Genomic DNA, 15,195 nt, shown 5'->3' with positions numbered 1-15,195 from the left:
GGCCACATTCCCTGCTGTGCAACCTTCCAGGGGCTGCATATCAGTGGGGAGCAGGGTTATGGACAAAATTGGGCAGAACAGACCATTAAACAAGCAGACTTGGTGTTGACTGGCAGGGGCTCCCCAGGGTTTCAGGCAAGGGATATTCCCAGGGCTACTTGGAGATAAAGATGGACGGATCTGACAATTTTGGTTTTCTTGGTTTCTCATCTCCCCCCCCCCCCATCTTAAATTCAGCACTCTACATTTCTGTAGCAGTTCCTTCTTTATATCCTCATGTAAATCTGTCAGCATTCTGGTGCAAACTACTCCTAGTAAGCACATTTTTGTACGCAGCTCTGACTCACATACACATTTTTGCAAGCGGTTTCCACAAACACAATGCATTTTTCTATTTTATTTTGATGAATATATTCACTTTTATGTACACTTTCCCCTAAGGCCTAAGACATGCATTTATTTATTTATTTTAAAAAAGGCAACTGGACGATGACATTGCAAAATTCATAGAAGTGTGAACTCTGAAGGAGAGGTATGTTTCGGTCCTCATATTGTTTTGGGAAAAGAAAATTAAGTAGGTTCACATTTAAATCAAACTGAAGCAGATTTCTCCCTCTTCTTCTACCTGGGGATACTGGGGACCTTCTGCATGCAAATGGGAAGCTCTGCCACTGAGCTGCAGTCTTTCTCTTAAGACAGTGGTTCTCAAGGAGTGTGGTGTGTCACACTGGTGTGGCCAGAGAGGGTGGGAAAGTTTGACTGATTCAAGGACAATCAAAGAACCATTTCAACATTTCAGTGTAGAATAGTATCAAAATAAATATTCTTTGATATACATGCAGAAACAGTATCCACTCCTCTTCCAAGAACATTGGCTATTCATCTATAGTTCCCTGTGACATGTTGTTATGAACAGGGATTTTCAACTCAGACAAATATGAAAGATCAGAAAAGAGAAGTGCTTATTTGTGTTGATGTGGAGCTGAGAGTTTGTCTGTTGCATATTAGACCTAGCAAAAGCAAACTCACATATTTCCTTGAGTTTCTATACATACTTAAGATACATATACATAAGAGACTTGTTTATAATTATATTTGGGGGATGATTCATATTCATATGTAGCTGCATTATTCTAGATGTCCCATGGTTATATTATACCTGAAGGAGTGTATCTGCCTCCATTGTTCAGCCTGGACACTGAGGTCCAGCTCCAAGGGCCTTCTGGTGGTTCCCTCACTGCAAGAAGTAACAGGGAACCAGGCAGAGGGCCTTCTCGGTAGTGGCGCCCACCCTGTGGAATGCCCTCCCATCAGATGTCAAGGAAATAAATAACTATCTGACTTTTAGAAGACATCTGGAGGCACCCTTGTTCAGGGAAGTTTTTAATGTTTGATATTTTATCGCATTTTTAACATTCTGTTGGAAGCTGCCCAGAGTGGCTGGGGAAACCCAGCCAGATGTGGGAGGGGGGAGATAAATAAATAAATAAATAAATAAATAAATAAATTATTATTATTATTATTATTATTATTATTATTATTATTATTATTATTTATAAAGTAGTTGTGTTCTAGGTTATAAATCAAGCACTTTATGCTGGCCGAGTACCGTAACAATAAACTACCTAACTAACTAATCAAGCACTGATAGGAGTTGTTCCTTTTTGTTTTCCAGGATATTTCTTGTCCATAAAAAAAAAAAATCAGAGTGGCGCAAGCAAATTTTTATTCTGAAACTGCAACCCAGAGAAAAAAGTTTGAGAAACACTGCCTAACATAGGAAGCTGCCTTACACTGAGTCAGATCACCTTGCTCTGCATTGTCCACATTGACTGGCAGCAATAGTCCAGGATTTTAGGCGGGGGATTTTCTCCCAGCCCTACCTGCCGACGCCATTGGGAGCTGAAACCTGGGACCTCCCTGCATGCAAAGCAGATGCTCTGTCCACATAGCTACAAAGTTTGCATCCCATGGCCTTGACAAAAGTCGGAAGGTAACCCCTTACCTTGTAGAGCTGGTGGAAGCCGAAAGCGATGCCCGCCATGATAATTGCTAGAGCGCCATAATCTCGCCATCTGGAACCGGGGGGACCTGTAGGGCAGAAGCGAAAAACGTAAGAGTGGGGAGGAACGAGCAGGGTTTTGTGCTATTCCCTCCTGCGCTGCTTATCCAGGCACAGGATAGAGATGGCGAACTTAGGACCTTCCAGACATGGTCAAACTCTGTTTCCCATCAGCCTCCAGCTAGCCTGGTCAATGGTCAGAACAGATAGGAGTTGAAGTCCGACAAGATCTAGAAGGTCACAGATGGTGTTTCCTGCTTGGCAGGGGGTTGGACTGGATGGCCCTTGTGGTCTCCTCCAACTCTATGATTCTATGATTCTAGGTTCCCCATTCCTGAGGAAGAGCCTTCAGTAAATATGGAGTAATTCCCCAGAGAAGCAATTGTAAAATTGTCTAACCAGGGATATAACACTTCAGCTTGAGAGTATGTATTACAAGGTTAGGTTTCAACGTCTGGCCAGTGATACATTCCAAATATATAACCTCATCCACACCACACATTTAAAGCACCATCATCCCTCTTTAAACAGTCATGGCTTCCTCCAAAGGATTCTGAGAGCTGCGGTTTGTTAAGGATGCTGAGAGTTGTTAGGGTGGATGTCCCTATTCCCGTCACAGAGCTACAGTTCCCAGGGTTCACTTGGCTCAGAAAACGTAACCGCCAGTCCTGGCTCTGGATTTTTCAATCTCAACTCCAAATGGGTTGTCTCCTACTTAGAGCAGACCCGCTAACGTTCAATATCATTAGTCACTTAGGTCCATTCATTTCAATGGGTTTACTCTGTATAGGATAAGCAACCCAAAATCTTGCAAATAAAATCCCCACTCTTACAGAGTTACTGTCTTCTAATGAACCATGTCGGAATAGTTGCCCCCAGATTTGCCCAGGCCCCAATGTCCCACTCCTTCTTTGACCTCCAGGAAGACTCCGAAGACACCTGTAGGTCTCCCTAAGTCCCCCCCCCCATAGCAATTCCATCATCTGCGGCCTTTGACCTCTGTCATCTCTCCCTCTGTCCCTGTAATGTTCGTGCTAAGAACATTTTATTGCCCCCTGGTTTTCATTATTAATGAAAAGGGACCGAGATGATCTTTCGGAAAGTTCAGAGAGTCTATAAAGACGAGGAGCTGAAATGCCATTTTACTCGTTTTAGGGATGTGTGGAACAACTCTGTCTTGTGGCGAAAAATAAAAGGCACCGAGGAAAAGGGGAAAAGAACTAATTGAAGAGAGGGGAAGGGGGAAGAGAAGGAGAAGAAGGAGAAGGAGAGGAGGAAGAAAACATCCCACATTCTTCACCAGCTCCCCTGATGTGACAGTGAGAAGGGACTATGTGACCCAACCCTGTGGACTAGTAACTTTGGCAGACTTATTGCACAGTTCCTTCAGCTTTAAGGAGAAGGAGCGGGATCTGTGTGGGAAAACCTACCACTTTCTGTAATAAGAGTAAGACGACTGTGAGAGCAGGATGCTGGACTAAATGAGCCTTTGGCCTGATCCAGTGGAGCTCTTCTTAATGCAGTGGTATGGAATTCCTCAAGGCCTGCAAAATATTTAATGGGGAGGCCAGCAATCTCCCTACCTATATAATAATCTGTCATATAGCAAATACTAAGCTAGGTCAAAAGTGTCACATAAATAACTACCCAAGCAGGGCCCTACAGAACAGTCATTGAATTGTAGAGTTGGAAGGGACCCTGAGCATCATCTAGTCCAACCCCCTGCAATGCAGGAATATGCAGCTGTCCCATATGGGGATCAAGCCTGCGACCTTGATGTTATTAGCATCATGCTCTAACCAACCGAGCTATTCAGCAGCAGCAGCATCCAGCTGAGAGCCCTGTTCCCCATATTTTTTATATTTTTATTTTTATTATTATTACCCCGTCCATCTGAGCATCTTCCAGCATTTATAAAAACACACCTGGAAAGTCAGCCAAGGAGTACATAAGGGCAACTGGTTGGCCTCCAGCAATTGGCATCCTGAGGTAGACTGCCTCTGAACGCTGAGGTTCTGTGGAGCTATCGCGGTAAGAGCCATCCACAGACACTTCTCTCATGTGGCCTTGCCCAATCCCCAATCCCCCTTTAAAAACAATCTCTGTCACCCATCTCTCAAGCAGCCTTCCAAAAAGTTTTGTCAGCCAACAAATGCCCACATTGGTCGTTTGTGGCCTGGAAGCAGAGAAAGCAGACTTCTGTGGCACTTCTTTGAGCGATCGCCTGGAGGCACCCCTCACCTTGCCACAGGAGGCCTACTTGAGTGGCTGCTTTAACATCCAAGGGCAAGGAGAGCAGGAACCAACAGCCCTTGTACGAAAGACAGTGGAATTTTTTTTAATATATATATATTTAAAAAGGTGCAAAACCAGCACACGAACACCCACCGACAAGGGTCGTAAATATTATGGGATGCTGACAACGCCCGTGCAGTGCAAACACTGCTTGCACACCTTAGCTCAGGAACTCCCCGGAATTTGTATGTAATGAAGGAGATTAGAGGAGGTGGGGAAAAGTATATATAAACCCTATCAATCATTTAAACACTTAGAGTCAGATTTCTCCTCACTTCTGGATTAGAGTATTTCATAAATGCCAACGGCAGACAGCACCAGTGTTCCCACTCTGCCTCCTTTATTTCCCTTCCAAGTTGGGGGGTTCATTTTGGGAGCGCGTTCAAACTAGTCAGATTGAGTGATGCTTCCAGCAACTAATCGCATGTCAAATAAAAGATATTTTATGTAATAAATTACAGCTACAAGTAATTCAGATGTCATTTATCAGTTTTATTATCAGTCAACCCAAGTCTTGTTTCTCTATATTAATCAAAATCAAGGAGTTGGTGGCTTGTGTGGTATATGTGTGTGTGTGTGTGTGTGTCTCTATGTGTTGGTTTTTTTAAAAGAAGCAGCAGCAGTTTTTGACACGTCTTGGCAAAAGTACAGATGGGAAAGACAGACAGACAGACAGACAGACAGACACACACACACACACACACACACTTGCACATGCTAGTGAACTCAAGCAGCAAGGAAGAAGAGAACTGACTGGTTCTCTTCTGTGGCTAAAGGCTTAGCATCAGCATTAAGGAATTTGGGAGTTTAAAATAAGGAAAAGTGAGGAAAGTGACAGTATGGCTAGCAGCCATCAATAGCCCTTCTCTCCATGAATTTGTGTAACCCTTTACAAAGACCCCTAGGTTGGCTGCCATCACTGCCTCCTGTGGGAGTGAGTTCCAAAGTTTAACTAGGCGTTGAGTGAAGGAGGACTTCCTTTTACCTGTCCCAAATCTTCCAACATTCAGCTGGGTGGCCACGAGTTCTAGTGTTATGAGGGAGGGAGAAAAAACTTTTCTCTATCCCGTTTTACCCAGGCCATGCATCAATTCATAAACTTCTATTATGTCACCTATCACTTGCCTTTTCTCTAAACTAAAAAGTCCCAAAGGCTGCAAGCTTTCTTCTTGCTCTGCATGTGGGCTTCCTGGAGCTATGAAAAAACAGGACGATGGACTAGATGGGCCTTTGGCCTGATCCAAAAGGGCTCCTCTGATGTCCTTATGCACTTTCCGTACTTCAGGATAACCTCTAGAGCCAGTTGGAGAGCAAGATGAGAATTACATCTCGAGCCGAAGGGCCGCAGCTTAATTGCACGTTTGAGTTGTTGCATGGAGATTAATTAATTTCCTTGTCATTTTCACGAGTGAGGATGGGAGCCAAAACCACAGCGAGCGGACAAGTTGCCGTTCACTCTACAATATCTTTATTGGGACTAATAGGTGCTAGTAGATTGCCGGCGTTAAATCTTTATTAGAGGCTGGGATCGTACTAGCCTGGCGTCGGGAACCAGCAGCAACCTCAAGGGTGTGGAAACGGGCAAGATGGCAGGTAAGTTTCAATGAAGAAATGGATCCAAACAAGTGGTGGGGAACTGTGTCCCCCACTGCACAGCCTGAGGGCCACATTCTCTTCTGGGCAACCTTCCTAGGGCCACATGCCACTGGTAAGCAGGAGCAGAGGTAAACGTGGCTGGCACTGTGCATGTAAATTTCACCTCTGTACAGTAGACTAGCTTCTACACATACTCACAGATTCCCTCCCCCCTCAATCCTCCATCCAGGCAAGCAAGAAACAGAGGCAGGGAGGGGATGTGGCCTGGGGAGACGGGGCATATCCCGGAGAAGGGATTTATTCAAAGTAGGCCCACTGACATTAATGGACATGGTTACAGGTAGGTAGCCGTATTGGTCTGGGTCGAAGTAAAATTAAAAAATTCCTGCACACGAAAGCTCATACCAAAATAAAAACTTAGTTGGTTTTTAAGGTGCTACTGAAGGAATTTTTTTATTAATGGACATGACTGACTTGTTAAATTTTAGCCTAATGGTTGTACACAACCCAAAATTGTAAAGATATTATTTAAAATACATATTTTATATACATACTATGTATAATACGCATCGATTTGGAATGGGAAGCTGCTCTTTTAGGAATGATTTAAAGGTTTTTTTTTAAAAAAAAACCAAAGCCTAATTCTCCCACTCTTATATTGCCTCCTTGTATTCAAGCCTTAATGCATTGTCATTCTACAGACAAATGTTTCCACCATCATAGGAGCTAGCACCTGAGAAAAACAAAAGTGAGATAAAAACCAGAAACACTTCAGAAAAACGCTGCCTGTTTCCCAGCCCTGAGAAATAAGACAAGACCGAGAGGCGTGTGGAAATAAAACAGTCTGGTGGCTGCCATGGGGCTACTTACTGTGTGGGGCAAGATGAGTCGGCTGAATCGGCACCAACTGCGTGGAAAGGCTATGGGGCTGAGGCTCCTCTTTGGCAGTACCTGACTGCTGGAAGGCCAGGTCAATTTCTTCATCCGTCAGCCCTTGAAAGAAAAGTAGAGTCATTTAATACCGGTCCATTTGGGTGATGTGCCCCAGCAACCTCAGTCTGCCTTGAGCCATCCCCCACCTGCCTGCCTTTTTAACCTACAACCAGCCCAGGAGGTGGTCTTACCTGCCAGCTTCCTCCTCCTCAGCCTCAGCCCTTGTACAGGGAGGAGGAGGAGGAGGATGGAGGAGGAGGAGGAGGATGGGTGTGGCCTGTACCACACCCTTTTCAAAAGCCATGAAGAAGTAGAAGAGTTTGGATTTGATATCCCGCTTTATCACTACCCTAAGGAGTCTCAGAGCGGCTAACATTCTCCTTTCCCTTCCTCCCCCACAACAAACACTCTGTGAGGTGAGTGGGGCTGAGAGACTAGCCCAAGGTCACCCAGCAGCTGCATGTGGAGGAGCGGGGAAGCGAACCCAGTTCCCCAGATTACGAGTCTACCACTCTTAACCACTACATTAGGGTGCTTGTTCTTCAAATCAGAGGTGCGGACCAGAGAAAACGCCAGCGAGGCCAGCAATAAATGGCTGCCATTTGCATTCCTCTCTGGAAAAGAAGTTCCCTTCCATCCAAGTGAGATTACCGCTCTCTTTCTTCCATCTCCATCACCATCACACCCACTTGTTCCGCTTTTCAATCGTCACAATACATTTCACCGCTACTGACTCTGCCCACACTCTCAGAGGCAATACCAGTTGCTGGGAATTGTAAACGGAGAGTGCTGTCTGGGTGGGCCACTGTAAGAACAGGATGATGGTTCCTTGGACTATTTTGACAGCCAGGCTCTCCTTATGCAGGGTCAGACCACGTGGCAAATACCACATTGGGTTAAGTCCTCGAATGAGCAACGTTCGAATTAGGATTTCCTCCAAAAGAAACAGATATTGAACTAGGACAGGAAGCAAACAAATACGGACTGGCCCCAGTAAAAAAAGACAGGTGTAAGTGGAGGTTGCAGGCCCGTAAGAGCATAGGAAAAGCCCTGCTGGATCAGGCCCAAAGCCCATCCTGTTCTTACAGTGGTCAAGATGATGCTTATGCGGAGGCCCAAGCACAACAGCCATTTCCCCCACTTGTGATACTAGCCATGGTGGGGCCATTGATACTTCTATCAATTCACTTCTGAATTCCATAGTTTAACTATGCGCTGCATGAACATCGGAAGAGCATGCAGGGGTCAGCAAACTTTTCCAGCAGGGGGTCGGTTCACTGTCCCTCAGACCTTGTGGGGGCCAGACTATATTTTGGAGGGGGGAAATGAACGAATTCCTATGCCCCACAAATAACCTAGAGATGCATTTTAAATAAAAGGACACATTCTACTCGTGTAAATACACACTGATTCCCAGACCATCCGTGGGCCGTATTTAGAAGGTGATTGGGTTGGATCCGGTCCCCGGGCCTTAGTTTGCCTACCCGTGAGTTAGAGAAAGCCCACCTAGTCCAGCATCCTGTTCTTGCAGTGACAAACCAGGTGCCTCTTCTGGGAAGCCTGCAAACAGGACCTGAGCACAATGGCGATCTCCCCACTTGTGTTTCTCAGCAATGGATATTCAAGGACACCACGCCTCTGACAGCGGGGGTACAACGTGGCCCTCCAGACCAAGAGGCTTCCCAACTAAAAACCCAGAATCCCCAACAGAACTCCCCGGAAGCCGCCTTGCAAAACTATTTTGGCAAATATGCGCGTCGCGTCTCGAATTTTGGATTCACTGGGGTGGGAGCCACATTCTCTCTTCACTGCCGCAATTTAACCTTAAGCGACGGGCGTATTAGCCTTCCCTGACACTTTTTCCAAATGTGGCTCATTCAATTTCCTTAATTTATCTTTGAGTTTATTGCTGCTTTTGAAGTAGCTTTTCTATTGCAATTCCCCCATTCCGTCAAAAAAAAATAAAAATAAATCCGCAAAAAACTCACACACAAAACGAACATAGTGGGGAAAACGTACACCATCAACTGCAAATGTGGCTCATTTTAATCCGTAATGGGGTGGGCTGGGGAAAAACAACACAACAGCAACAACAAACCCAGGGTAGGGAAGGAGAAAGCTAACAATAATGTAAGAAAACAGACAGGGAAACAAAAAACTAATTATTGGGTTAGACGACTAATTAGTCTAGATCGTTTCTGAAGATGGGAATAATTTGCTTTATTTTATGACAAATGCGGAAATAAAAAAAGGGGGGAGAAGAGAGAGAGAGAGAGAAGGGGGGAGTGGAAATCAGGTCTGACTGTGATGAGCATGAATGGGACCCAGAAAACATCAGGAGGCAATAAAAACAGAGCAGAACAAGCTGAGATGAAACTTTTGGAAAAGGACGCTGATGACCTGCCGGTTATTAAAAGGTGGGCGCTTGGCTAGCTGGGGCTTTAAATCCGGCTCTCTGAAAAGCTATCATCCATTTTAGGGGTGGGCTTAGGGGAGAGGAAAGAGGGGTCCCCTCTCCATTTGGAGAGGCCGCAACATCTGGAAAGGATTTGGCCAATGAGAGAGGGAGACAGAGAAGAAAGAGGAGCAGCTGCTGACCAGCAGCAGAAAAGGAAACTGCACAGCTGGCTCGCTTTTTCAGAGGAAGAAAAAGTCCTTGCTGAGAAAGGGAAGTAGAAGGGGGTGGGAGGGAACGTGCCATGAAGGGCAGATTCTACAACGCAACGCAAGGCCCAGAGGGAACAAGACTATAGAAGGAACCATGCCTTTTTATTTGATTTTAGTGTCTTTTTCATTTTAGAAACTTAAGCCAGGTCTGCACGTTTTAACAAAATTTATAGACTGTTTGACTGTGTACGCAGTTTGCAAGGAATGTTAAAATTATCGTGGGTTTTGTTTTTTGTTTTTTAGAATTGAAGAGCAATTTAAAACCGTGAAAAACCGTTGAAACCAAGGATTAAAAAAAAGTTTAAAACATGTCGACATATATGTTGCCTGAGTAGGTTGGCTTAAACAAAAAGTTTTAAGCAGGTGCCAAAAAGAGTGTTCAATAGGCAGAGAGTTCCAAAGTGCAGTGCCAATTCTGCAAATCGAAGTGATCAAGTGGACACACATTGGGTGAGGCAGGCCCCACAAGAAAACTGGACCCAAACTGTGAAGTTATATTATATATGTTAGAATTCATGGTGTTATATGCTGACAGGGCCGCACTCTCGTCAGCAACCAGCTGCAGTTTCTGGGTCAAGCGCAAGGGAAGCTCCACAGAGTGCCTTGCAGCCATCCAAGAAGTCATCAATGCTCTCCTGGCCCGGGAATACAGTAGCAGTAGCTATCGCACCAATTACAACTGGTAAAAGGCACTTCTAGCCCCTGAGGCTGCCTGGGCCTCCAGGGACAAAACTTGACTTGAATTACTTTCATAAGATGCTGTAGGTTTAGGCTTAAGAAAGAGTCTTGGGGTGGGGAAAAGAGAAAGAGGGGGATCCTGGGAACAGCACTTCTGGGGACCCTGGGAAACGTCATTTCCAAGGCACCCAACTGGCATATGATATAGCATGGATGGAGAATCTGTGGCTCTCTATAAGTTGCTGGACTCTCAACTCCCATCATCCCTTATCACTGGCTAAGGATTGGCGGGGGGGGGGGGAGAGAAATTCAACAGGTCGCCTCTAAAGGTGAACCCACACAATCCACATACAATTCAAAACACTTTAGCCCTCCTTCAAAATCTGCACTTTCAAGAATTTCACAACTCAGATCTGAAGTTTAATAATATGTACAAAAGTGCCCGTGCCTGGGTAAAACTTTCTCAAGTTTTAAATCAACCCCACTGAGTTCAACAGATCTGACGCCTAAGGAACAATATATAGGATTGCACTCGTGCTGATCCTAATAAACTGGGGGATTTATGGGGAGGTGGCTATGGGGGCTGTCAGGATGAGCTCTCCTGCTTCTCAAACTTTACTGTTGCTGTTATGAATGCATCCCAATTGAATCAGGCTGCCCATTCCCCTCCCTCTACTCCCCCCCCAAAAAATCCATTCAAAGAGAGCATATGTGATAAATATTATCACTGAAGATTGCACACCAAACCACAGAGAAGCCCTTTGTTCTTGAGGTCTCCAATCTGGAAAGCACAGGAAATAACACTCATTGTTAAGCTACCCTCCTCCCAGCTAGATTCGCATCCTGTTCGGGAGGGATAAAATAGATAGAAATTTGTTTCTTGCGTTAATCTGGCCATATTAGCCAGCAACAATAGGATTAGGCAGAGCACGGCTGTTTTCATTAGGGATCCTCTTAAAATAGGGATTGGAGAGGGCTCTAGAGATACAGGCAGAATATGTGTGTATTCTGAATATCCCAGATGCCTACGAAGGCTAGTGGCTCCTTGACATGGCTTTTGGGCATCTAATTGACTACAATAGGGAACAGGATACTGGCCTAGATGGATCCTTGGTCTGACGCAGCAGGACTGTTTTCATATTATACCAGCCATGATAGGTAACAATGGATCACCCAGGCTCAGAGGCACTCTAATTTGGGAACCAGTGGCTGGAGATGAAGGGCAGAGGAGGGCAGGCCCTCTCTACAAATATATATATTTGTAGGTCCTGCAGCCGCTCACACAGAACCTCCCCCCAGCTTGATGAGACACCACTGATGAGCACTTTTGTGGCTGCTACACATCCATCTATTTCGATAGCCTTTCCAGGTTTGATTGGCCCAGTTCCATGGGAAGCATTTTTATTTTTAAAAAGCCATTGAGTCTTGGTCAAAAACTGCTCGTGGGAGCCCCATGGGCTGTTCATGGTCATCTATGGCTGCGGTGGCTGGGGCAGATGGGAGCTGTGGTTTGTTAAGGGTGCTGAGAGTTGTGAGGAAACCCCATTTCCCCTCACAGAACTACAATTCCCAGAGTGGCTGAATCCTGGGGAACTTTGGGAAAGGTAGCTCTGTGATGGGACTAGGGGCTTCCTAACAACTCTTAGTACCCTTGGCCAACGACAGCTCCCAGAATTCCCTGGGGCAAGGTGTGACTGTTTAAAGTGGTATATGGTGGCCTAGGAGCGACACAATGCTCTGATTCCAAGAGGTCTATGCAACCTGAAAGCTTGCTGTGTTTACCGAGACAGTTCCCCTCAGCGAAAAGGGAGTCTCTGTCTGCTTTACAACTTTGGCTCAAAGGCCATGCTGCGTCTCACATTTGTGCAATGCCCAGCCACTGAGCAGCATAACACATGCACATACACACACAAACACCCTTGCCTCTGACATTGCAACTGCCTCTGCCTCTCTCTCCTTGCTAGCCAGTCCTTCCCCGCATAAACCCAACGCTTCCTATCTCCTGGAGAAGACCGAGACCCAGGCAGGATCCAAAAGGTTAAAAGGAGGAATGAAGAGAGCTGCCGATTGTAAGTGAATTATATTTGGCCTTGAAAGCCGAGAGACGCGGCTATATTATAAGGAGGCATCTCTCTCTCCCTCTCTCTCTATATCTGTGTTGTTTACCATCACCCTGACTAATGCAAACCGTTTTTTTTTTTGTTTTAAATAATCTCATGCAAATTAGACACACACTTCCTTCCAGTTGATTGCTATCTGCAAGGAATAATATAACCGCAGAGGGTAAGAAGCAAGGACTGAGCCACAGCAAAGGGATGCAATGAAAACAGAACGTGACCCACATATCGACCCCCGCCGCCGCCACTGCCACCGCCGCCACCACCACTTTTCTCCATCCATCTTCCGTCCAGCCAGATGCCACCACCACTGGATGAATTACCCCTTATTTTCATAACACCTTATAGTATTTTTCTCCGTGGAGGTCACGGGTGGAGGTGGCTCCTGACTTGCATTATACGAAACGGGTCTTTCGCACAAGCTGTGTACACGCCATGCACCGGAAACCTCTGTGCAGTTTACCACTGCACGGAACTACACTTCCCAGAACCTTAGCAAACTACAGTTCCCAGAGGTGGAGGTACCTTCCGATTTGCATTATACAGCACAGGCCTTTCACACAGGCTGTGTTAACGCACCATACATTCCTCCTCCTCCTTAGCCTTAGTGCTGCCCTTGTGGAACTTGGCAGGGAAGAGAATGGGGACAAAACTAGGAGGAGTTGGCTCTGCCTAACATTAGCTCTGGCGCCACCTACTGTTGGGATCCCAACCACTACTGAGGATACGTAGTGCTAGGGGTGAAGAACTCTCATGAGTCCTGTGCAGATGTTCTGGAGTAGGGGGTATTAGATGGAGAGTGAGAGGAGGTTGTAGGAGTGGTCCCCCCCTCCTGGGTTCTTACCCAGTCCAGAGACTTGGAAAGATGGCCATGCAAATGGCTGTAGCCACCTCGTTCTTTGAAAGAGGAGCTTAGCAGGTCTTGCCAAGTGTTGGAACAGCATCCTAGCACATGCCTATTTATGAATGAAGGAACTCAAGAGAATGATGTAAGCCACCTCAAGTCCCTTAGGGGCTAGCTGGGATATAAAATGCAACAAGCAACTAAGAGCCAGTGTGCTGGAGCGGTGTGAGTGTTGGACTGGGACCTGGGAGACCAGGGTTCAAATATCTGTGCTCAGCCAAGAAACTCACTGGGTGTGACCTTGGGCCTGTTACTGCCTCTCAGCCCTACCTACCTCGCAGGGTTGCTGTGGGAATTAAATGAGGGGGAGAGCCATGCACGTGACCTTGAGCTCTTTGAAGGAAAATGTGAGATATAAATGCTGACAACAACAACAACAACAACAGTATTCAGGGCTGGCCTGATTCGAAGTACAGTGGTACCTTGGGTTAGAAACACCTCGGGTTACAAACGCTTCGGGTCACAAACTCCACTAAGCCGGATGTAGTACCTTGGGTTATGAACTTTGCCCCAGGATGAGAACGGAAATCACGTGCAGGAGGCCCCATTAGCGAAAGCGCGCCTCAGGTTAAGAACAGTTTCGGATTAAGAACGGACCTCCAGAACGAATTAAGTTCATAACCTGAGGTACCACTGTACACCATTATGGATCATCAACAAGTTGTGTTCCCACCAGGGATTGAGAATCTGTGGCTGCCCAGATGTTGCTGGGCTCCAGCTCAATTCAATCCAGATGTTGCTAGACTCTGAGCTTGATTCAAAGTGTTGGTTTTGACCTCTAAAGCCATTGTCCTCTACCCTCTTAGGCTACCTACACATGTAAATGACTGCTTTCCACCCCATAAAAGCATAGGAGGCTGATCCATCCCCCCCCCCTTTTCTTACTCCAGTCAACCTGCAGAAAGAAAGAAAGTCCAGCAGAATTTAAAATGCAGCTCGGCAGGGGTCAAAGGTGCGACCCACTGATATTTCACCCAGCACACCGTCTTGTTAGAGGGGGCCCTGTCAGGTCAATTTCATCTTTTAAAGTTCTGTTTAAAAACACACACACACCAAAGCAAACCTAAGGTCAAGAGAAATGTCCCTCTGCATCCTCTCCCCTCTGCTTTCTTCATTTACGTGGAGACAATTTATTTGGACTATTCTCCCACCCCCACCCCCCTCTCTCTCTTTTTGTACCTGCCGCAGTTGCAAACCAGTGGTGGTCACGCTAGCAGAGAGAAGGGGGGGATTGCAGATACAGAAGGGGATTTTTGTGTGCATGTGCATGTAGAGAAAGCATGCAATTTCCACTTGCATTGAGAGAGAGAGAGAGAGAGAGAGAGAGAGAGAGTTGCTGCTGGATATGAAAAGTGGCTTTAAGTCCTGTGCAGGATTATATCTTTCTGTCAAATTTGAATGGGTTAGTTTAGACTAGAGAAAACAACAAAAATTATCAACTGCTGCTAGCCTGCTAGCCCTGATACCTACGCTCTACCTCAAAATACAGGAGGGGAAGAGTCGCTCTCGTGCTCAGGTCTTGCTTACGGACTTTCCATTGAGGAAACTGGTTGGCCACTGCAAGAATAGGACATTGGGCTATATGGGTCATTGGCCTGATCCAGCAGGCTCCTTTTATGACAGCAAAGGCTTACATGAAAGGTACTTTTGAGTACTTTCTTTTAAGTACTAATCACCTATGGAGTCTCCTTGGAAGTCTTCAGAACCACGTCTTGCAAAGTAGTGCCACTCCATACATATCCAGCTTTCTTCCTCAAACTCTATGCATTCTTATCCTTTTTCGCCTCCTTTCTTACTTTTTCCTGTCTCCTAAGTGTAGGCAGCACCTACACTTTGGAACTCCCTGCCTGTTGAGATTAAGCAGGTGCCTTCACTGTATTCTTTTCGGCGCCTGCTAAAAACGTCATTGCTTTTATTATTGTTGAGTAAAGAGGAATGAGATT

General features: G+C 45.8%; 1 protein-coding gene across 2 annotated transcripts in view; it reads right to left on the bottom strand.

Moving 5' to 3' along the window:
• The window catches only part of PEX14 (peroxisomal biogenesis factor 14), a 116,640-nt gene that overhangs the window by 15,800 nt on the left and 85,645 nt on the right, over positions 1 to 15,195 (bottom strand). For both annotated transcript variants that reach the window (XM_035120490.2, XM_060276232.1), the window contains 2 exons: positions 6,824 to 6,946; positions 2,006 to 2,091 (listed from right to left, as the gene is read on the bottom strand). In XM_035120490.2, coding sequence (XP_034976381.1) covers positions 2,006 to 2,091; positions 6,824 to 6,946 — 209 coding nt within the window. The remainder of the gene's footprint in view (positions 1 to 2,005; positions 2,092 to 6,823; positions 6,947 to 15,195) is intronic.

This window comes from Zootoca vivipara, chromosome 6 (assembly GCF_963506605.1).
Source record: "Zootoca vivipara chromosome 6, rZooViv1.1, whole genome shotgun sequence".
Taxonomy (NCBI): Eukaryota; Metazoa; Chordata; class Lepidosauria; order Squamata; family Lacertidae; genus Zootoca; species Zootoca vivipara.
This window is presented reverse-complemented; position numbering and strand designations above follow the sequence as displayed.